The sequence below is a fragment of the Giraffa tippelskirchi genome, chromosome 2, assembly GCF_054371585.1.
Source record: "Giraffa tippelskirchi isolate mGirTip1 chromosome 2, T2T-mGirTip1v1.2.pri, whole genome shotgun sequence".
Lineage (NCBI taxonomy): Eukaryota > Metazoa > Chordata > Mammalia > Artiodactyla > Giraffidae > Giraffa > Giraffa tippelskirchi.
In genome coordinates, this window is record NC_137276.1 from 28,473,197 (window position 1) to 28,495,220 (window position 22,024).

The window sequence follows — 22,024 nt, forward strand, 5'->3', positions numbered from 1 at the left end:
GAGGTAGTTTTTGTAAAAAATGCAGTTTACCAAGTTTCTATAATACATGATTCCCCCAATTAAAACAGAATATGTAGTTTCTTAAATGTACAAAAATGTAAGCTTACCATAACCATTCCTAAATCAAGTCTTTCAGTTCTAGACTGACACAGTGATGGGGGGAGCTGACTGCTTATTCTTCTTTGGTTATGAAGTTTCATAATTGTGTTCATGCAGATACAAACAAAATCACTATCTCAGGCAGAACAGAGTGAATCTGATATTTCAGAGTTCAAAAGGTATTCGAAAGTTTCTACCTGACCGTGGAATCCGACGACCCAGTTATGATCACCCTCTCGTCATACTGGAGACACAGGACAGAACCTGTGTGGCCTGTGAGAATCCGCTTGCATTCCAAAGTGCTTTTATCCCAGATCTAGGATGGCAAACAAGATGCTTTTGATCATCATGATAATGGGGTGGTGCAGAGACTTGCAGGCTCTATTATGTATTTGATTCCCCCAAAGAATCAAAGCCCAGAGTAGTGTGGAATGCACTCTTTCCTGCAGGTAGAGCTAAGCACTTCTACATATGTGGTTTCAGTATAATGCAGACTTGATCCTTTTCATTCAGGAACAGGGTTGGCCTATAATTATGTGAGGGCCAAAAGAGTAACAGCCCATTCAGTGCACTTCAAGGAGAGAATTTAACCCTAGCACTATCCACATGTATGAGTTTCTGGGGAGAAGCAGGCATTTTTCCTTTAAGGAAATGATTTTGGCTTTTGGACTGGAAACAATCTAAAACTTTCACTTTCTGGAAATATCGCTTAGAGTTTATGCTTTGGGTTGCTTTACACTGTGGTCATCCTTACCCCCTTAACTCTCACCATAACTGAAGAGACCTCACCTTGATTGTGTTGTCTCGAAGGCCGCTTACTATCTTCTGATCATCATACTGTAAACAGTAAACTCCTTTGCTTGTTTCACTTCGGCAGTGGATTCTCTGTAAGCTATGTCTTCCACATCTCCAATTAGATTCTATTGTCTGAGAAGAAGGAATGGTAAACAAGTAGTAATTAGGAAAGGACTAAAACTAAACTCTTTTTCTGACTTTCATGGCAACCAATGACAAATGCTCAGTGTTTTACTGGATATATAGAACTTAAGGCATTTTTAAAAAAAGTTTCTACTTAATGTTGTAAAACATTTTTTCATTTGCAAAGTAATTAAAGATTTATTTCCTAGAACTCTCCTGTATATAACTCATTCGACTAAATAACAAACCTTCTGGAGAGAGACTGTTCACCAACAGAGGGGAAGCTATGAGGTTACCTACTCAGTGCTCATCTTACATTTGAGGTGGCATTTCTACCAGTGAACTCCCACAGAGACTCAATTCAGAAGATATTTGAATAATGGTTTATAAGTGCAACTTTTAAACATTTCCACTGCTGTTATCATATACTCTCTCTTAACTATTTATCTATCAATAAACAATTTTCAAAAGCTTTAAATTTTTTGCCTGGCTATTTACTGTATTTTACCTACCCTATTCACTTGTAAAGAAATTGATTTTTAACCCACATCAATAAACTCTAATGGGTTTGCTGTAACAATGTTGTTACTGAAGAATGTTGATGATTCTCTAGTATTTGGCAAATACCCAAATACACATAGATTCTTACCTCAATGTCTTGTATAATTTTAGGATAAAGTGCTCTATAAAAAGAGTTGGGAGGTGCATTTCCATCAGGAGGTTTGTTTTTGAACAAATACTGTCCCCTAAAAAACAACAAATATTTCTCAGTAAAAATCATATCCCCCCCATACATTTACAAGGAACTTCCTATTTCTTCAGTTTTCAGAGTTATCATTCCATATAATCTCCAAAACTAGCCTGGAGAAATGCAAAGTTAAACTTGATTTTAGGAGCAACTCCCTGAAAGCCCTGAAAGTTGCTCCCATGTCAACAAGCAACTTTCTGGGCTCAAAGGAATTCTGCCAACACTGATTTCTAGTGTAGGACATCAGAGTGTCAGGCCTTCAGGAATATTATGTCAATAGACAAATGGAATCTGTACAGTCACAATTCATCTACTGACTATCAGACCTCTGTAGAGACAGACTCATTGGCCTTACCTTATGAAAATTTTGTTAGTGGTAATAACTACAAACTCTGAACTAGGCACATGCCCCACAGACTTCCCTTCATTGAGTAACGCTGTGCCAGTGTAGTGGAGCCTCACATTGTGGGCAGCAGGAATGCCTCTGTCACAGAGTTAACTTTTACCAGTCTCCAGTTATATGGGGAAAGGTGTATTGGCGACTCAGGCACCCAGGCTGCTGGTATGCTTTAAAAGGAGCAATTTCAACAGAAAACAAAGGGATCACAGGAGTGTCCAGCACTAAGTATGAAAGCAGAAAAAAAAAGAAATGCCTGAGAGCACTGTGCTGTCAAGTCTAAGGCACAAAATCGACTTTCACAGGTGTGTTCCTGACTACGTACAAACATACATGGATTTTATTGCCTTTCCTTGACTCCTGTGAGCAACATTTGTTAACATCTCCTTCCTTATGACAGCACATCTCTGGAATACTCATATCCCAAGCTAGATCTTTGCTACAAAAAAAAAATCAGTAAATGGCAATCACTTCCTGCTGGGTAAAAAATTTAATTCCTCATCCTGAAGTTAAGAACCCACCAAACACGGTGTGGAAGCTAGTAAACCCCACTATGGGTGTACTAACTGCTGTTCTCACTGGCACTGTGCCTTGCAAAGTGGAGACAGGCAGAAATGCCTCTGAGTGTAATCCTGGCACCAGAGAAATCATGTTTTCTCTGGGCCAGTCATCCACGCCTCCCTCTATAGCTCCATTACAATATAATTAATTGTTCAATGTCTCCAGGAGCACTTCTCCCCTGCCCTCTTCCTATTATACACCTTGAAAATTAGTTGAGAAAATTTCCTATCAGGAAGGTAGCTGGCTCTGACTTCTGTGTTGATACAGAAAGGGAAATCCACAGAAGAGAAGCTAAAATAATTGTCTTTTTAAAGGGACGATAATAGGAGCAAGAAGCATGATACACCAACACAAAGAAACGGGCAAACAAGACACATTTGGAAATAATTCGGGGTTAAAGATACAGTTTTCTAAACAATAATTATTCTATAAATACATTGTAGGCAAACAAATTTTGAATGACGAGGTCCTGAATCTGGTTATTAGGGAACTCCTTGGTGGTCTAGTGGTTAGGACTCAGCGCTTCCACTGCCAGGAGCCCAGGTTCAATCCCGGGGCAGGGAACTAAGATTCCATAAGCCACCATGGCAAGGCACCCCCCCAAAAAAATTTGGTTAATAATTACAATTTAACAGTTTCAATGTCGACATCCTTTAATGAGGTTAAGAATAACTATATTCATTTGGCAGGTGAAGAAATCAAATGTCAGGGAAGTTAAGCAACTTGTCCAAGGTCACACAGCTAGTGAGAAGACCTAGGATTTGAATCTAAGTCTGACTTCAGAGGTCACACTCTTCACTCCTGTATTGTCTCTCAAAGCTCACCATTCCTCATTCTTATCCTCTTTTTAACCTCTGGCAATTGCATACAGGGACCCCAGGATTTTTTTCATGTACAATGAAACTATCTCTACATTCTAAGGAAAGAGAAATCATGTAAACCTCTGATCTCATTTTCTATCCCACTGTATTTATCATGCCTTGCTAAAGCATCTGAATTTCTTCAAGTTAAAGGTGCTACAAAAAAGGGTGGCTAAGTGTTGAAAACTGGTTTTTCAGTCTGTATCTATTTTATAAGTCAAAACCTTTTACGATGGAAGCTCTCTGACAACAGGGACCACTTTTATGTGAAATGCCTAGTACTTTTGAGAGTGTGAGGACATGATAAATGCTAAATATTAAATTCAGAATGTTATCATAAAATGTGATCTGCTGATTAAGAAAATGGACTTATCCCAAGTGGTCTTTTGTTACACTTTTAAGAGTTACCATTACTAAGTGGAGAGAGCATCTTCAGTATTATTCAAGAGAGAAAATAAGAGTTCATGTCCTAGAGGCAGACTGTCAAATTCATCTAGATATAAAATACAACTGTAGAGTGGAAATTAAACTCAAAGCTTTTTAAGAAAACTGTATTTATTTATTTTTGGTTGGAGGAAATGGAAGAAGTTTTCAAAGACAGCATTTGGGGAGAGTCAGTATAACAGAAAGGCTTTATTGACAAAGGAGGCTTAGTAAGACAACTTGCAAGAGAAAAATGAAAAAGTGATTACAGACTATTGTTTTTTAAAGTGAGGAAGAACTACTAACACAGGAAGAAAGGCAACATGTAAACATAAGCAGCTACATTCTGTCAAGGGGATAATAGAGGCAGTCTTCATGGGATGAACAAATATTTGAAATCTCAGGGATCTATATCAAGCTAAGGTGATATATATGGCCAAAGATAAAGGAATACAGTCAGAACTCTAAAGGATACTCAAAAGAGCAGGAATGGGTTTCTGTGGTTGAAGAGATAGGAGAAAGAGTGATAATTAGTGCTGATCCTAAATTATTTCTCAGCTATACCTTCACATACCCTTTTAAAAGGCCAAGAATCCACCTGTTCAATGATTTTTTCTTTTTCCTTCCGCATGACTAACATAAGAGATCTTTAACCCTCTTTAAGGGTTTAAACCCTCTTTTAGGGTTTAATTAACCCTAAGCATAATTTTGGAGCCTTTTATCTTTAGCATTTTCATAATATCTGTCAAGATTTGCCCATCTACTTCTTACTCTCCCTGCCTTCAAAAAGAGACTGTGAAGTCCCAACATCTGATAAAGGTTTATTGTCATTTACAGTCCAAATGGGAACAAAGTACATTTTCACAGGGAACAAAACCTTTATAAGCTATGAGAACGCATCTCTACAACTGAAATTTTGAGTCAGGAATTATTTGGAGAAGATTTTCTTTTCATTCCGCCCCCTCGAAGTGTAGAGGAATATTCCTAGGTGCCCTAAAATTTTCCCAAGTAAGCAACTGCCTCCTCTATTTCTAAGGCTAGCTGACATGCTTAAGAAAATGATGGACTTTGAATGCCATATACCTATATATCTTTTACTTTATTATACAATATAGCTTATTTCCAAAGTATGAAATAAGTTGTCAAAGATAAGGTTTCCATTCTTCCATATAGTGAAATAAGTGAAAGTAAGAGAAATATACTTGGGAAGGAGAAATAATAATATATTTTCATTTATGCGATTTTTTATAGCCAAAAATTCCCTGGTATTTGCTTCTTAATTTAATTGAATTTGGGAGAAATTTTAAAGACCTTCTAATAGCCAGAATGACAGAAATCTCTTGAATTACTTGGTATAATATTTGGAGGTCATTATATTTATTCTACATTAATGAATTTAATTATGCTAGCAAATTTGGAAAACTCAGCAGTGGCCACGGGACTGGAAAAGGTCAGTTTTCGTTCCAATCCCAAAGAAAGGCAATGCCAAAGATTGTTCAAACTACCGCACAATTGCACTCATCTCACATGCTAGTAAAGTAATGCTCAAAATTCTCAAAGCCAGGCTTCAGCAATACGTGAGCTGTGAACTTCCAGATGTTCACGCTGGTTTTAGAAAAGGCAGAGGAACCAGAGATCAAATTGCCAATATCTGCTGGATCATCGAAAAAGCAAGAGAGTTCCAGAAAAACATCTATTTCTGCTTTATTGACTATGCCAAAGCCTTTGACTGTGTGGATCACAATAAACTGTGGAAAATTCTGAAAGAGATGGGAATACCAGACCATCTGACCTGTCTCTTGAGAAACCTGTATGCAGGTCAGGAAGCAACAGTTAAAACTGGACATGGAACAACAGACTGGTTCCAAATAGGAAAAGGAGTATGTCAAGGCTGTATATTGTCACCCTGCTTATTTAACTTCTATGCAGAGTACATCATGAGAAAGGCTGGGCTGGAAGAAACACAAGCTGGAATCAAGATTGCCGGGAGAAATATCAATAACCTCAGATATGCAGATGACACCACCCTTATGGCAGAAAGTGAAGAAGAACTAAAGAGCCTCTTGATGAAAGTGAAAGAGGAGAGTGAAAAAGTTGGCTTAAAGCTCAACGTTCAGAAAACTAAGATCATGGCATCTGGTCCCATTACTTCATGGGAAATAGATGGGGAAACAGTGGAAACAGTGTCAGACTTTATTTTTTTTGGCTCCAAAATCACTGCTGATGGTGACTGCAGCCATGAAATTAAAAGACGCTTACTCCTTGGAAGGAAGGTTATGGCCAACCTAGATAGCATATTTAAAAGCAGAGACATTACTTTGCCAACAAAAGTCCGTCTAATCAAGGCTATGGTTTTTCCAGTAGTCATGTATGGATGTGAGAGTTGGACGGTGAAGAAAGCTGAGCGTTGCAGAATTGATGCTTTTGAACTGTGGTGTTGGAGAAGACTCTTGAGAGTCCCTTGGACTGCAAGGAGATCCAGTCAATCCATCCTAAAGGAGATCAATCCTGGGTGTTCATTGGAAGGACTGATGTTGAAGCTGAAACCCCAATACTTTGGCCACCTGATGCGAAGAGCTGACTCACTGGAAAAGACCCTAATGCTGGGTAGGATTGGGGGCAGGAGGAGAAGGGGACGACAGAGGATGAGATGGTTGGATGGCATCACTGACTCGATGGACATGGGTTTGGGTAGACTCCGGGAGCTGGTGATGGACAGACACCTGGCGTGCTGCAATTCATGAGGTCGCAAAGAGTCGGACACGACTGAGCGACAGAACTGAGTGAATTTAAAAGATACAAAAAAAGGAAGCCAACTGTACTTTTATGAAAAATTGTTAAGAAAAGCTGATGCTCCATTCTTAACTTCTGTATCTCTCTTCATGATCCAAGATAAATGATTCATGAAATTAATTGCTCAGGATATCACTGAGCATACACATGCTGGTACATCCCTATCAACTAAAATAATTAATATGTCACCACCTTTATTTTATTTATGAAGTATTCACACCCAACTTTCTTATAATGACATTATACAGAATCATCCAAGAGAAAATTATATATAGAAGACATCTTCCATAAGTTCTAATGAAATGGTACCATTACATCAAAAGAACAAGAACAAAACTGGTGAATTTTGTTGCTCTTAGGCTGGTAACTACATAATGTCTTACAGGATTCAGGATTAAGCAGTAAAATCTTGAGAAAACTTAGGAGTCTTAAAAAGAAACAATGATTTATACTAAATTCCAATTTCTTCTCTTTCTGAAGGCTTGAGTTCTTATTCTAGTTGGGCATAAAAATAATTTTGGTTACAAAGATGATAGAACACCACAGGCAAAGGCCAAAGGCAAAAAATCTGAAAAAGAAAACAGTCCAAGAGGAGGGCTAGTAGTTTTCTTTTAATCATTTTTTGCAAAGCAGCATTAACACATTATTATATCACTTATGAGTGACTGGTCAGAAGAAAAACTGCCACCTACATGAACAACTATTTGACACTTTTTGCTATAAAAGAACAAAATCAGTGTATCAAAAGATAAGTGGTCTTGCTGGTTCCCAATAATACTGTATTCCACAGAGTGAAAGGCCTGATTCTGTAGCTCTCTAAACAGTAAGAATGTTAAAAGGCTCACCACCCTCTTCGTTCTGCCAGGCCTCTCCACAGAGAATCTGTCCTGACCATTCTTTCGATGAGCTTCTTCCATAACATGCCATCAGACGTCACTCGGTACCATTCTTTGCACACAAGTTCAGCAGCACATAGTGATCTGGCATCCAAGTATGACAGGATGTTCTCAGCAATGTGATCTAAACCCCGAGCTTTTGGTGGGGAGAGGAGGCAAAGAAAAAAAGACATAGATGGTAGTGAATGATTTTTTTTTTTTTTTTTTTTTTACAGAAAGTCCTTTAAACAGGAACAGCATCTCTTCCATTATGAAGGCACATCACTGTCCCTAGTGTGGTCCAGCTTCTTTTTCAAACAGACTTGGCTAAAATGAGTGTCAATAATTTTTCTATAAGTTTACAGAAATGAACAGTATTTTCCATCTTCCTTTAGATAAGGAAGTGAAAACTAGCAACCAGCAAACCCCCAAGACATTAAAAATAAAAAGGATTCCAGAAAACAATTCACATCTATCTATATGGATTTCAGCACTAAGGGATGTTCTACGGATGGCATCTCAAACTCTGTGATTCAGACCCCCCCCATCTCTACCCCAATTCTTTATATTAGGTCCATTTCTCATTCTGTTTCTATTACTGCTGCAGTTCCAAAGCTGTTCAGTAAAAGAAATATCCTTTAAATGTACTGTAGGAGAGGCACTAAGTCAGAATGTTCTGGACTACAGAATTCTGGGCATGCAGAAAGGAGAGAAAAAGAAAATACAGGTTGGTATAGGAACATCCCAAGAGGAATAACCGAGAGGTATATTTAAGTTCAAGTTTAATTTTAGATGTTTAAAAAGTATATTTGAGAACAGTTGCTGCTATAAAGCCTAAATGACAGTTGGCCAAAAATGAAAAAAAAAAAAATCCCAGACCAATAGACAACTTAGAATTTCAGAGACTATTTTTGTAGAATATACAGAGAAAAACAGGGGAAGTAGATCTTGGATTGTGTAAACTGGGTGGGCTTCCGGATTAAAATTCTCTATCACCCAAATCTGTACTGGGGCTTCAGAGGAATAGATCCCATAAAATAGTATGTTCATATTAAAAGACCTTTTGGCTGCTGTTCTAATTCACAGTGAGACAAAAAATATTCGAAGTCATTTCTCTTTACAGGTAACGTATCAGAGGTGTGCTAAAGACTTAAAGAGCGCAGAAAGATTCCTTGATACTCTGATTACCTTAGGCACAAACTTAACAGGCAAGAGAGAAAATATCACATTTCATTTTGTTTCTTTCCCCTGAATCATACAAAGATACATTTGAACGCCATTAGCAACAATCTAAATGTGCTTAAACATTATTTTAATTATAAAAATTATATGGATGTCAGCCACATTCTTCAACAGATTTGGAAAAGAAAGAATTAAATGGATCTTGTTTGGCTGGCATCACATGTTCATATTTAAGCACAAGCAGATGGAGGCATTCATCACCTAATTCTTATTAAAGAAACATGACTATAAGCCAATTAAAGATATAATAATTAGTTTGTCATACAAAATATAGTAATGGTTCAATTTCTCCATCTTTATATTGAGCTTTCTATACCATCAGAAGTTCCCAAAATGTATTCCTGTGTTTTTAGTGGCTAGCATCAAATTGCTTCTGATCTTTCACTATGTCCTTACAATAAGTCTTTGGAAGTAATTTCACCTAACACTCCAAACAAACCCATTACATTAATGGATTACAGGCATTTTTTGAAGTAGTTTGGTTTACTAAATGTAGCCAGATGGTGTAGGTTCATAAGTTAAAGTGGCCATAAAGCATTAGACTGATGATTTAGTATCTTATAAAGTGGTCAGCAGATATACATCAGAGATCAGTATTAGGCAAAGAACACACAAGTCTAACCATCTCCTGTTCAATTCTTAGTGGTATATGCTAGAGATTGTAACATGTTTCAGTGATTGGGGAGAGCACAATAATGAGGTACACACAGATTACACAAAGAAAACTGCTTGCCTATGGCTAAAATAAAATCCAATGAGTGAAGAATGGGCAGAAATCTATTCTATTTAACAAAAGATGTAAGTACAAATTCAGCTTGAAAATGTTTATTTCAAAGATATAAATAGGCATTTCTTTTGTTTTAAAGGGCAATTTAAATTCCAATTTTGGAAAAACAAATTTTTAAAAAGATATAATTGGCAAAGATTAAACAAAGTGGTAAAATGCAGTTTGAGGGAGGGTTTAAGTTGGTATATTTTTCTTAGAGGACAGTTTAGCACATGTATTAGAAGCCTTAAAAATGTTCATAATTCTTTAATATAGGAATCCCACTTCTGGTATTTTTCTTTTCTAGGATGCCCAAAAGATGAATAAGAATGTCCACCACTGCTGCTGCTGCTGCTGCTAAGTTGCTTCAGTTGTGTCCGACTGTGCAACCCCATAGATGGCAGGCCACCAGGCTCCTCTGTCCCTGGGATTCTCCAGGCAAGAATACCACCATAGCATAGTTTATAATGGAAAAAACATTTTAAACTACCTAAATACTCAATAAAGGGTTTAAATAATATGTGTTTCAACCATCACAAATAATACACAATACTATAAAAAAATTGTTTTTTAAAAGAATCAACACTTAGGAAAACGCATTTAAAGAATAGAGTAAGAAAAAAAATGTTGCAAACACTTACAAGGGAAATATATACACCTAGGAAAAATATTAAGAACACACTAGTAGTTCTCTCTGAATGGCAGGGTTCTGGAAAATGTTTTTATATTTTAAACATTTCTGAATTTTCTAAATTTCCTGTCAGTGCTACAATCAGGAAACAACAGGAAAAAAAAGATAGACTATATTTTAGAAATTCACTCATTTTTGTACTACTTTAAAAAAAAACAACAGACTTTTAACACAGGTGAGAACCTTGTATTTTCCTGCTACATCATTTCCCCCAAATACTGATGCCTACGGAGTATCCCAGATCACCATTAAGCATTCAGTGAAACCACCACAGCACTCTCAAAAGTGTGTGTGTGTGTTTGTGTGTGTGTGTGTGTGTATGTACAAATACATTTAAAAAATATACAATAGTTTATAACAGCTATTTAGTTACTGAGCAGTGAGATTATAAAGACTGGAATTTACAAACTTAATATCACAAGGCTTCTGAGATATACTTCTTTCTAAAATATTCAATAAAAAATGCTTCTTATTCATTCATACAAAGTAAATATTCTGTTGATAAATTCCCAAAGAAATTCAAATATGTTAATATACCTTAAAACTAAGACACTATAAAAGACATCTCAAACCAGATAACACCTCAGAAAAGATGTTATTTAAACCTACATGTGAGTAAAAATAGGGTGAATAGAGACAGGGAGAAGAGAGGGGGAAAAAGGAGTCTCTTTATAGAGTTGGATTTTTTTGTACTTATATCCCAAGAAGGTACGATTAAAATAGTTCATAAAAAATCAAGCCAACAAAGATTTTTTTAAAGAGAAACAGAACTGAAGATTCAGTATGATAACTAGTGTAACATGTCTTTCAGGCAAATTAATGCCTTACAAACACCTATACACATACCTGGCAGAGCAGTTATGAAATCCCTCTGCAACATAGGTTTAAGATATGAGTTTATGTGCCCATGTTGGTAATGACACATTTGGGATATAAGATGCTCCACAAATTCCACTTGATCGGACTCTGACCACTGCTCAAAATATTTGACACACAGTTCCTTTTCCTTCTCATAGCTTGCCGAGAGTTTCCGTTGCTTGGGCACAATCATACTGGAAGTGCCATTGGCAAGTTTTGTCTGCAGAAGAGGTGGATTGAAAGAAACATATAACAGTCAGTATTGAAATAAGGGAAATTATATGATTTTCCAGTCTGGCATGCTACGTTATGTATGTCTGTTTGATGGAGCTCACTCTGTTATTTTATTAGTAACTGGATGTTTGCAAACAGCAATCATATGGAAAAAGCCACAGAAATAACCACAGTAAATTAGTAAATCAGGAATACTGTTGGATGACAAGGCATCCATTTCCAAAAGTTCACAGGAAAACATTATTTGGAGATATATAGATGAAAACCAATGAAAGCATGTTATGACTAGCAAGCAAAAAAAGCTAATTTGCTTTTTCTTGTATATACCCGTTACTGTGCATGTATACAATTACTTACTCACAACTTATTTTTCAGTTAAGTAAGAAATCCTCCATGCAAAGAAGAGCCAATGAATAATTTGAGACCCTGGTACCTTTAGAGATAAAGCTTAAACAACATCACTGCTCAATATACCCTTTTCTTCTCCCCACTCCTCCCAAATCCTGTTGTCATCAAAATTATATGCCATAAAGTCTTTAATATTAACTGGTTCATTCAATAAATATTAGTTGAGCATCTATAATGTTCTAAACACTGTCCCAGGTGCTAAGAATACAACACTTAACAAAAATAACATAGTTTCTACCACCAGTAACTCACATTATAGTAGGTATAGCAAGCTAAAAACATTACCATAAAATAACGAAGAAAAATAACACAGGATAAAGGGATAGAAAAAATAATGCTATTTTGACAGGCAAAGAAATTCTTCTCTGTTATTCAAACCAACAGGTAGGACAACAGAGGATGAGATGGCTGGACAGCATCACCGACTCGATGGACAGGGGTGTGGGTGGACTCAGGGAGTTGGTGATGGACAGGGAGGCCTGGCATGCTGTGGTTCATGGGGTCGCAAAGAGTCAGACACAATTGAGCGACTGAACTGAACTGAACTGTAGGTACTGCTGTGACTTAATTAAGGTCCCAAATCAGGACTGTAAGAGGGAGATTACTCCAGTGGGTGTGACCTAATGACATGAGCCCTGTAAAAGCAGAGGTTTTTTTTTTTCCAATTGGTTGCAGAAGAGAAGGGGACCACCAGGCTAGGAATTCGATCAGCCTTAGGGGCTGAGAGCATCTCCCAGCAGACAGCCAATAAGAAAATGGCGACCTCAATCCTACACAGGCAAGAAGCTGAATTTGCCAACAAGGAGCTGAGATTTTTTTCCCTAGATGAGAACTCAGCCCAGACCAACATATTGATTTCAGCCTTGTGATACATGGAGCAGAGAACCCAGTCTTGCTATATCAGATTTCTGACTTAGACAACAGTGAGCTAATGAGCAGGTATTATTTTAAATTGTTAAGTTTGTGGTAATTTGTTATGTAGCAATTAAAAAAACCACAATGTAACAATTTGGTCACAAAGGATTCCATCCCTCCCTGAATATGAATTCTGTTTCTCCTCCCATCAAGAAGTAGTTTGTCCCAGCCTTTGAATCTGGGCTTTGACTATAAGAATGAGGAAAAAGTAACATTCTGGGACTTCTGGGCTTAGGCAACTTCTTCTTACTCTGCCTTAGACTCTTGAGCCACTATGTAAAAAACTGAGGCTACTCTCCTGGAGAGGATGAGAAGCTATGCAGGAAGAGGTCACATGGAGAAGCACCTAGAAGTCTGAGCATTACATGATCTGAAACCTTTTAAAAGGATCATTGTTATGTGGAGAACAGGCTGTAGAGGACATGAATAGAAATCGGGAGACTAATTAATTACTTGACTACTTCATAGTAGTCCACGGAAGAGACAACAATCTTTTGGACTATGTGGTAGCTATAGATGTGGTGAGAAATAATTGGGATTCAATGTGTATTTTGAAGGCAGAGTCAAGTAAATTTGCTGATCAACTGGATATATAGGGTATGAGGTGGGGGGACGGGGAAGAGACAAAGATTATACTCAAGTTTGAAGCTGGGGAACATAAGAGAAGATTCAGAAATCAACTGAAAATTTTGCTACTCTAAAGAAAGTTGGTCCAGTGGTCATGTATGGATGTGAGAGTTGGACGGTGAAGAAAGCTGAGCGTCGCAGAATTGATGCTTTTGAACTGTGGTGTTGGAGAAGACTCTTGAGAGTCCCTTGGACTGCAAGGAGATCCAATCAATCCATCCTAAAGGAGATCAATCCTGGGTGTTCATTGGAAGGACTGATGTTGAAGCTGAAACTCCAATACTTTGGCCACCTGATGCGAAGAGCTGACTCACTGGAAAAGACCCTAATGCTGGGTAGGATTGGGGGCAGGAGGAGAAGGGGACGACAGAGGATGAGATGGCTGGATGGCATCACTGACTCGATGGACATGGGTTTGGGTAGACTCCAGGAGTTGGTGATGGACAGAGAGGCCTGGCGTGCTGCAATTCATAAGGTCGCAAAGAGTCAGACACGACTGAGCGACTGAACTGAACTGAAAGAAAGTTGATTTTCTTTAGAGGATAACCACAAAGTGGCAGGTACAGCTAGGTACTTATACTTTTCAAACTAACTTGATGGATCTTTGGCGTATTTGTCTGAAGAAATCCCAATGTGGCAAGAAGACCTGAGTTACTATGGAGTTCTTACCTGCCTAAATATATTGAATGTGCCATTCAACTGTATCAAATTTGGATAATCAACTTCTGCTATTCAAGGCACAGACTTGGTTTAATTTCTACAGGTTAACTCCTACCCATAGGCCTCTTTACAAATGATTCCCAATACATAGCTGAAAGTTTATTTCCTTTTTTGGAGGGGTCTAGATTGTATTACTGATACATTTTAATAAACCACAAAGAACCACCACAGATTCTAGAAGCTGTCTGTCTGTGCTTAAACAAACATCTCCTGTAGCATCTGTTTTATTTTTAAATTTTTTTTTTAACTTTTTTATTTTAAATTGGGATACAGCCAGTTAACAATGTTGTGATAGTTGAGCTGAAAGTATATTTTCAAGAATGGCATTAGCAGGATTTCCCTGGTGGATAAGTGGTTAAGACTCCACATTCCCAATGCAAGGAGCCCAGGTTTGATACCTGGTCAGGGAACTAGACATGACATGTTGCAACTAAGAGTTCCCATGCAGCAACTAAAGATGCTATACACTGCAACAAAGATTGAAGATCTTTGAGTGCCACAACTAAGGCCCAGCACAGCCAAATAAATAGAAAAATATTTTTTTTAAAAAAAGGAATGGCATGAGCCATTCTATTTATACAGAAAGAACAGACACTATGAACAGCAAGCCCTGGTGTACACAGAGCTGGATGTTTTCTAGCATAAATACCATTTTTATCTATGATATAAGACCAAAAATGATTAATAAGAACCTTGTTGGACACAGGCATTGGGGGACTTCTGGGCTGTTTTGTGTAGACTATTTGTTTGCATCTCAGAAAAGGAAAACTTGTGAAATATGGAGTAAGAGTTTGAAAGCTAATAAATAGGTGGGTTTGCAAGCTTGACCAAACACTACTTCTCATCCCAACAACCAAAACCTCTCATCATCTTTTATATATTTGTCTTTTAAAGGAAGAAATATGCTGGAGTTGGATGCCACCAGAGTATTGTATTGTATCCTGGATAAAGACCAGAAACATCAGTCACAGAGAACAATAATCAGAAAGGTAATGAAAGTGCTCTGTTTATACTGTAAACAAACCAGATATTACTAAAATAATGGGATTCATGCTTTGATCAGTGGCTATTAGACTATTAACAGATAAAAGTGCTGAAGGATCTCACAAATTGATTATCCCACTGCAGGAGCTAAAGTTCAGTCAAGACTTTCTCATACTTTCAATGATTCAATCATAAATGGGAGTTAAAACACTATTAGAAATGAAGCATAACCCAAGAGTTCAGGTATTTGCCAACTCTCTGCTGGTAATACGCTCTAGTCACCGCCCCTCAAAACAGAATATTTCATTGTAGGTAGAAAGACACATACCTTAGATCCATCATCACTTCAAGTGAGTTACCCTTTACCACTACACCATACCACATTGTTTTAAGAGCACTGGCCTTAGAGTAGAAAGACCTGGCTTCAAATTTTAGCTCCTCAATTTACCAGTTATGTGACATAGAATAAATAACGATTTTTCTCTGAGTCTCTGTTTCACTCATCTGTAAAATGGTGCTAATTACAGAATCTATTCCATTGGGATTTTGTGAAGATCAAAATAATCTAAGAAAAGCATGCTTAGCTCACCACATGGCACAGAGTAAAGTGCTCAGTACATCAACACTCTTCATGAATTTATGACACTGCTGTAGTTATGCTTCCTTTCTCTTTTTTGAAAATATATCATTCTATTTCACTGGGTAGTATATCTTTTATATTTTAATTTTCAATGAAGTATAATATATAATATATGTAAAAGTACATAATCTTAAGTGTATAGCTTGATGAATTTCCACAAGGTGAGCATATTGTGTAACTAGCGCCTCAGTCACAAACTCTGCCTTGTGCTCCTTTTTTCAAGTCACTAGCCCCTCTAAGGGTAGCCACTATACTCATTTCATTAAAATATATATATTTTAAAAAACTGCCTATACAATTTACAGTAGCATTAAAAAACATGTAATTCTCAGGAATAAATCTGACAACATATGTGTTGCTGTTGCTGTTGTTCAGTCACTCAGTTGTGTCCAACTTTTTGCAACCCCACACTGCAGCATGCCAAGCTTCCCTGTCCTTCACTATCTCCTGGAATTTGCTCAAACTCATGTCGATTGAATCAGTGATGCCATCCAACCATCTCATCCTCTGTCGTCCCCTTCTCCTCCTGCCTTCAATCTATCCCAGCATCAGGGTCTTTTCCAATGAGTTGGCTCTTTGCATCAGCTTCAGCATCGGTCCTTCCACTGAATATTCAGGGTTGACTCCTTTAGGACTGACTGGTTTGATCTTGCTGTCCAAGGGACTCTCAAGAGTCTTCTCCAACACCACAGTTCAAAAGCATAAATTCTTCAGTGCTCTGCCTTCTTAATGTCCAACTCTCACATCTGTACATGACTACTGGAAAAACCATAACTTTGATGATAGGGACCTTTGTCAGCAAAGTAATGTCTCTGCTTTTTAATATGCTGTCTAGGTTTCTCACAGCTTTTCTTCCAAGGAGCGTTTTTTAATTTCACAGTTGCAGTCACTGTCCACAGTGATTTTGAAGCCCAAGAACATAAAAGTCTGTCACTATTTCCATTGTTTTCCCATCTATTTGCCATGAAGTGATGGGACCAGATGCCAGTTTTCTGAATGTTAAGTTTTAAGTCTGCTTTTTCATTTTCCTTTTTCACCTTCATCAAGAGGCTCTTTAGGTCCTCTTCGCTTTCTGCCATTAGGGTGGTGTCATCTGCATATCTGAAGTTATTGCTATTTCCCCTGTCAATCTTGATTCTAGCTTGAGCTTCATCCAGCCTGGCATTTCGCATGATGTAATTTGTATATAAGTTAAATAAGTAGGGTGATAATATACAGCCTTGACATCCTCCTTTCCCAATTTGGAACCAGTCAGTTGTTCTATGTCTGGTTCTAACTCTTTTTTTTTTTTTTCAAATCAAGAGTTTTTATTGCCTCTTTAAAATATCACAAATGAGTCCACAGAACCATCTGCCTTCTTGTGGTTTCTGCAGCAGGATCACTGAGATCTTATTCATCAGCCTGCTGAACTGTTCCTTTTTCAGAAACATAGATACCATCCAAAAATTTTCTGATATCCTTGTTTTTAACTATGGTGGCTTGCTAAATCAAAGCAGCTGAATTTGACACAAGTTCAATGTCATTTCCTTCAAGAATCAACTCATCTTTCTGAGCTTGAGATACTGAACAGACAACCTCTGGCCTCATTTGAACCCTGCCTATGTATTTTTCACCCCCAAAATTTCGGATTTCCAAAAGAGAACCATTCTCCTGAATAACAATGTCGATGGGGAAGTGGGCATACACCGACCTCATCTCGTAACGGAAGCCCAGTGTAACACCCTTGATCATGTTCTGTACGTGACTACAAATTGTGCGAACAGTGGCCAGTTCCTTTCTGTTTCCCCACCATTTGTTAACATGGAGCCTCTTCTTTTTCTTTCCAATGAGACTGAGTTCTACACTGATGTGATTAGAGTCCCTCTGCAGGGTGCCTCTGGGGCCCTTCACAATAACTGTCCGTCCCTTCAAGGTAATGTCGACATTTTCTGGGATGTCGACAGTCTGATTGCTGAGAATGGTCTTCATTCTCACAGTAGATGTGGCAAAGAGTGGTTCTAACTCTTGCTTCTTGATCTGCATACAGGTTTCTCAGGAGGCAGGTAAGGTGGTCTGGTATCCCCATCTCTTTAAGAATTTTCCACAGTTTGTTGTGATCCACACAGTGAAAGGCTTTAGTGTAGTAAATAAAGCAGAAGTAGATGTTTTTCTGGAATTTCCTTGCTTTTTCTATGATCCAACAGATATTGGAAATTTGATCTCTGGCTCCTCTGCCTTTTCTAAATCCAACTTGAATATCTGGACGTTCTCAGTTCACATACTGTTGAAGCCTAGCTTGAAGAATTTTCAGCATGACATTGCTAGCATGTGAAATGACGGCAATTGTGTGGTAGTTTGAACATTCTCTGGCAATGCCCTTCTTTGGGATTGGAATGAAAACTGACCTGTTCCAGTCCTGTGGCCACTGAAAACTGACCTTTCCCAGTCCTGTGGCCACTGCTGAGTTTTCCAAAGTTGCTGACATATTAAGTATGACACTTCAACAGCATCATCTTTTAGGATCTTAAATAGCTCAGCTGGAATTCTGTCACCTCCACTAGCTTTGCTCATAGTAATGCTTCCCACAGCCCACTTGACTTCATAATCCAGGATATCCAGTTCTAGGTAAGTGACCACACAACTGTGGTTATCTGGGCCATTAAGACCTTTTCTGTATAGTCCTTCTGTGTATTCTTGCCACCTCTTCTTAATGTCTTCTGTTTCTGTTAGGTCCTTACCATTTCTATCTTTATCATGCCCATCCTTGCATGAAATGTTCCCTTGATACCTCCAATTTTCTTGAAGAGATCTCTAGTCTTTCCTATTCTACTGTTTTCCTCTATTTCTTTGCATTATTCATTTAAGAAGTCCTTCTTATCTCTCCCTGCTACTCTCTGGAACTCCACGTTCAGTTGGGTGTATCTTTCCCTTTCTCCCTTGCCTTTTGCTTCTCTACTTTCCTCAGCTATTTGTAAAGCCTCCTGAGACAACCACTTTGCTTTCTTGCACTTCTTTTTGTCTGGGATAGTTTTGGTCACTGCCTTCTGTACAATATTATGAACCTGCGTCCACAGTTCTTCAGGCACTCTGTCTACCACATTTAATCCTATGAATCCATTCGTCACCTCCACTGTATAATCATAAAGGATTTAATTTAGGTCATACCTGAAAGGCCTAGTGGTTTTCCCCACTTCCTTTAATTTAAGCCTGAATTCTGCAGTAAAGAGCTCATGACCTGAGTCACAGTCAGCTCCAGGTCTTGTTTTTGCTGATTTTATAGAGCTTCTCCATCTTCAGCTGCAAAGTTGGTGCTGACTCTGATTTTGGTACTGACTCTACTGACGTCCATGTGTAGAATCATCTCTTATGTTGTTGGAAAAAGGTATTTGCTCTGACCAGTATGTTCTCTTAACAAAACTCTGTTGGCCTTTGCCCTGCTTCATTTTGTACTCCAAGGCCTAACTTGCCTGTTACTCTGGGTATCTCTTGACTTCCTACTTTTGCATTCCAATCCCCTGGGATCAAAAGGACATGTTATTTATTTATTTATTTTTGGTGTTAGTTCTAGACAGTATTCTATGTCTTCATAGAATCAGTCAGCTTCAGTTTCTTCAGCATCAGTGGTTGGGGTATAGACTTGAGGATTACTATAATGTTGAATGGTTTGCCTTGGAAACAACTCTGAGATCATTCTGTTGTTTTTGTGGCTGCACCCAAGTACTGCATTTCAGACTCTTTTGTTGACTATGAGGGTTACTCCATTTCTTCTAAGGGATTCTTGCCCACAGTAATAGATATAATGGTCATCTGAATTAAATTTGCCCATTCCCATCCATTATAGTTCAGTTCAATTCAGTTCAGTAGCTCAGTCATGTCCGACTCTTTGTGACCCCATGGACTGCAGCACGCGAGGCTTCCCTGTCTGTCACCAACTCCCAGAGCTTGCTCAAACCCATGAGTCGGTGATGCCATTCAACCATCTTATCCTCTGTCGTCCCCTTCTCCTCCTGCCTTCAATCTTTCCCAGCATCAGGGTCTTTTCTAATGAGTCAGTTCTTTATATCAGGTGGCCAAAATATTGAAGCTTCAGCTTCAACATCAATCCTTTCAATTAATATTCAGGACTGATTTCCTTTAGGATTGACTAGTTTGATCTCCTTGCAGCCCAAGGGACTCTCAAGAGTCTTCTCCAAAACCACAGTTCTAAAGCATCAATTCTTCGGTGCTCAGCTTTCATTATAGTTCACTGATTCCTAAAGATGTCAGTGTTCAATCTTGCCATCTCCTGCTTGACCATGTCCAATTTATCTTGATTCATGGACCTAACATTCCAGGTTCCTTTGCAATATTGCTCTTTACAGCATCGGACTTTACTTTTACCACCAGATACATCCACCACCAGATATATCCACAACTGAGCATCATTTCCATTTTCATCCAGCCACTTCATTCTTTCTGGAGCTATTAATAATTGCCCTCTGCTCTTCCCCAGTAACATATCGGACACCTTTCCTGGGGGGCTCATCTTCTGGTGTCATATCTTTTTGCCTTTTTTGTGCTGTCCATGGGGTTCTCCAGGCAAGCATACTGGAGTGGGTTGCCATTTCCTCCTCCAGGGGACCATGTTTTGTCAGAACTCTTCACTGTGACCCATCAGTCTCGGGTGTCCCTGCATGGCGTGGCTCATAGTTTCACTGAGTTATGCAAGCCCCTTCGTCAGGACAAGGCTGTGATCCACGAAGGGGACAACGGAACAGTACTCAACGATAAAAGGAACAAACTACAGATATGCCAAATGACAAGGATGTATCTCAAAAACATGCTGAATGAAAGAAACCAGACACAAAAAGAGTATATACTTTATGACTCCACTTATATGAAACTCTAGGAATAACAAACCTAATTTATTATGAAAAAAACAGAACAGTGGTTACTTGGGACTGGATGTGGGGATGGGATTGACTAGGTAAGGGCACCAGTAAAGTTTCGGATGGAATAAAAATGTTCTATAGATTGACTGTTACACAAGTGTATACATTCACCAAAATTCATCAAACTGTATATTTAAAATGAAAATAGACTTTTAAAACTTCTAAGTATAGGGTATTCCTAAGGATAAATGCCATTTTAATATTAACTTAATTCATAACAAAGGTATTATATTTGTAGAGAATTCTGGAGATAAAGGTCTTTGTTATCAAGCCTCCTCTCTCTATCACTCCCTTACAGATTCTTCTACTAATGCCTAAAGTAAATGCAGCAAAATTTCAACTTGGGAACCTCAGAAAATCCACAAGGGTACAGTAAAAAAGTTCAATTATTAAAAAATCAAAAGGTTGTATATTAGAGTGGGAGAGAGGGTAATGGTTACTTGTGGCAATAGAATTGATTTGGCATTCCCAGCAAAAGCCTGATGACTCAACCACTACTGTTCAAATGTCTAGGAAAGCTGACAAACAACCTCAGTTTAATGGTAACACTAACTTTCTGCCAACCCTGCACATCTCCTGTTCTGCTATTCTGTTTACAATGAACAGTTATCTCCAAAAGAAAGAAAGAAAGAAGCTGTCAGGTGACAAGCACACAAAAGGAAAGGACTTAAGTATTTATACGACTGTTCTCAGCTTAGTTCTCAAAGGCCAAGGGCTAACATTTCTTTCCCTGAAAATATATTAAAGCATCACTTTCAAAATTGCCATGAATTTCTCTGAAGCTTCTGCCTGGGCCAGGAAGGAAAAAATACACACTTGCAGATACCAACTAGCCTAACTACCACCTCGGCAACATTAAGTGTGCTGACTTTGCTAACTGCACTGTGTGTATGCTGGAAGATACAGCACAGACTGGCTAAACTTAACGGTAAGATGACAGATGTTTTTAGTTTGCATGTAAACCCTGCTTTAATCACAAGGAAGGGTATATGTTAAGTAGAGAAAAAAAATGTTCCAGATATAGGACAACATTTGGAATTGCGGGTGCAAGGACTAGATAAAGAGTATAACATTGATGACTAGAGAGATGCAAATAATATTTAAGGATTCTGTTTGTTCTTCAGAAGGGCTCTAAGGAAAGACTATGGTATTAAAACCCGGGGGAGTGTGGGGGTGGAGTGAGGGACGGATATAATGATTAAGATGATGAATGAATGAATACAAGGATAAAGTGGGCAACAGTTGTGCTTGCAGAGAAGGTGATGGCACCCCACTCCAGTACTCTTGCCTGGAAAATCCCATGGACGGAGGAGCCTGGTAGGCTGTAGTCCATGGGGTCGAGAAGAGTTGGACAC

The 22,024-nt window shown here is 38.3% G+C and overlaps 1 protein-coding gene and 1 pseudogene across 51 annotated transcripts in view; both read right to left on the reverse strand.

Annotated features, from left to right (window-relative positions):
• The window catches only part of BTRC (beta-transducin repeat containing E3 ubiquitin protein ligase), a 181,096-nt gene that overhangs the window by 14,584 nt on the left and 144,488 nt on the right, over positions 1–22,024 (reverse strand). For 36 of the 50 annotated variants that reach the window (XM_081547265.1, XM_081547273.1, XM_081547262.1 and 33 more), the window contains 5 exons: positions 11,220–11,451; positions 7,645–7,831; positions 1,667–1,763; positions 889–1,026; positions 297–415 (listed from right to left, as the gene is read on the reverse strand). In XM_081547265.1, coding sequence (XP_081403391.1) covers positions 297–415; positions 889–1,026; positions 1,667–1,763; positions 7,645–7,831; positions 11,220–11,451 — 773 coding nt within the window. The remainder of the gene's footprint in view (positions 1–296; positions 416–888; positions 1,027–1,666; positions 1,764–7,644; positions 7,832–11,219; positions 11,452–22,024) is intronic. The other 14 variants (XM_081547315.1, XM_081547213.1, XM_081547019.1 and 11 more) reach the window with 1 other exon arrangement.
• LOC145528664 (large ribosomal subunit protein uL6 pseudogene) lies at positions 17,183–20,033 on the reverse strand (annotated as a pseudogene). Its single transcript, XR_014070530.1, has one exon. The product of XR_014070530.1 is annotated as a large ribosomal subunit protein uL6 pseudogene (transcript).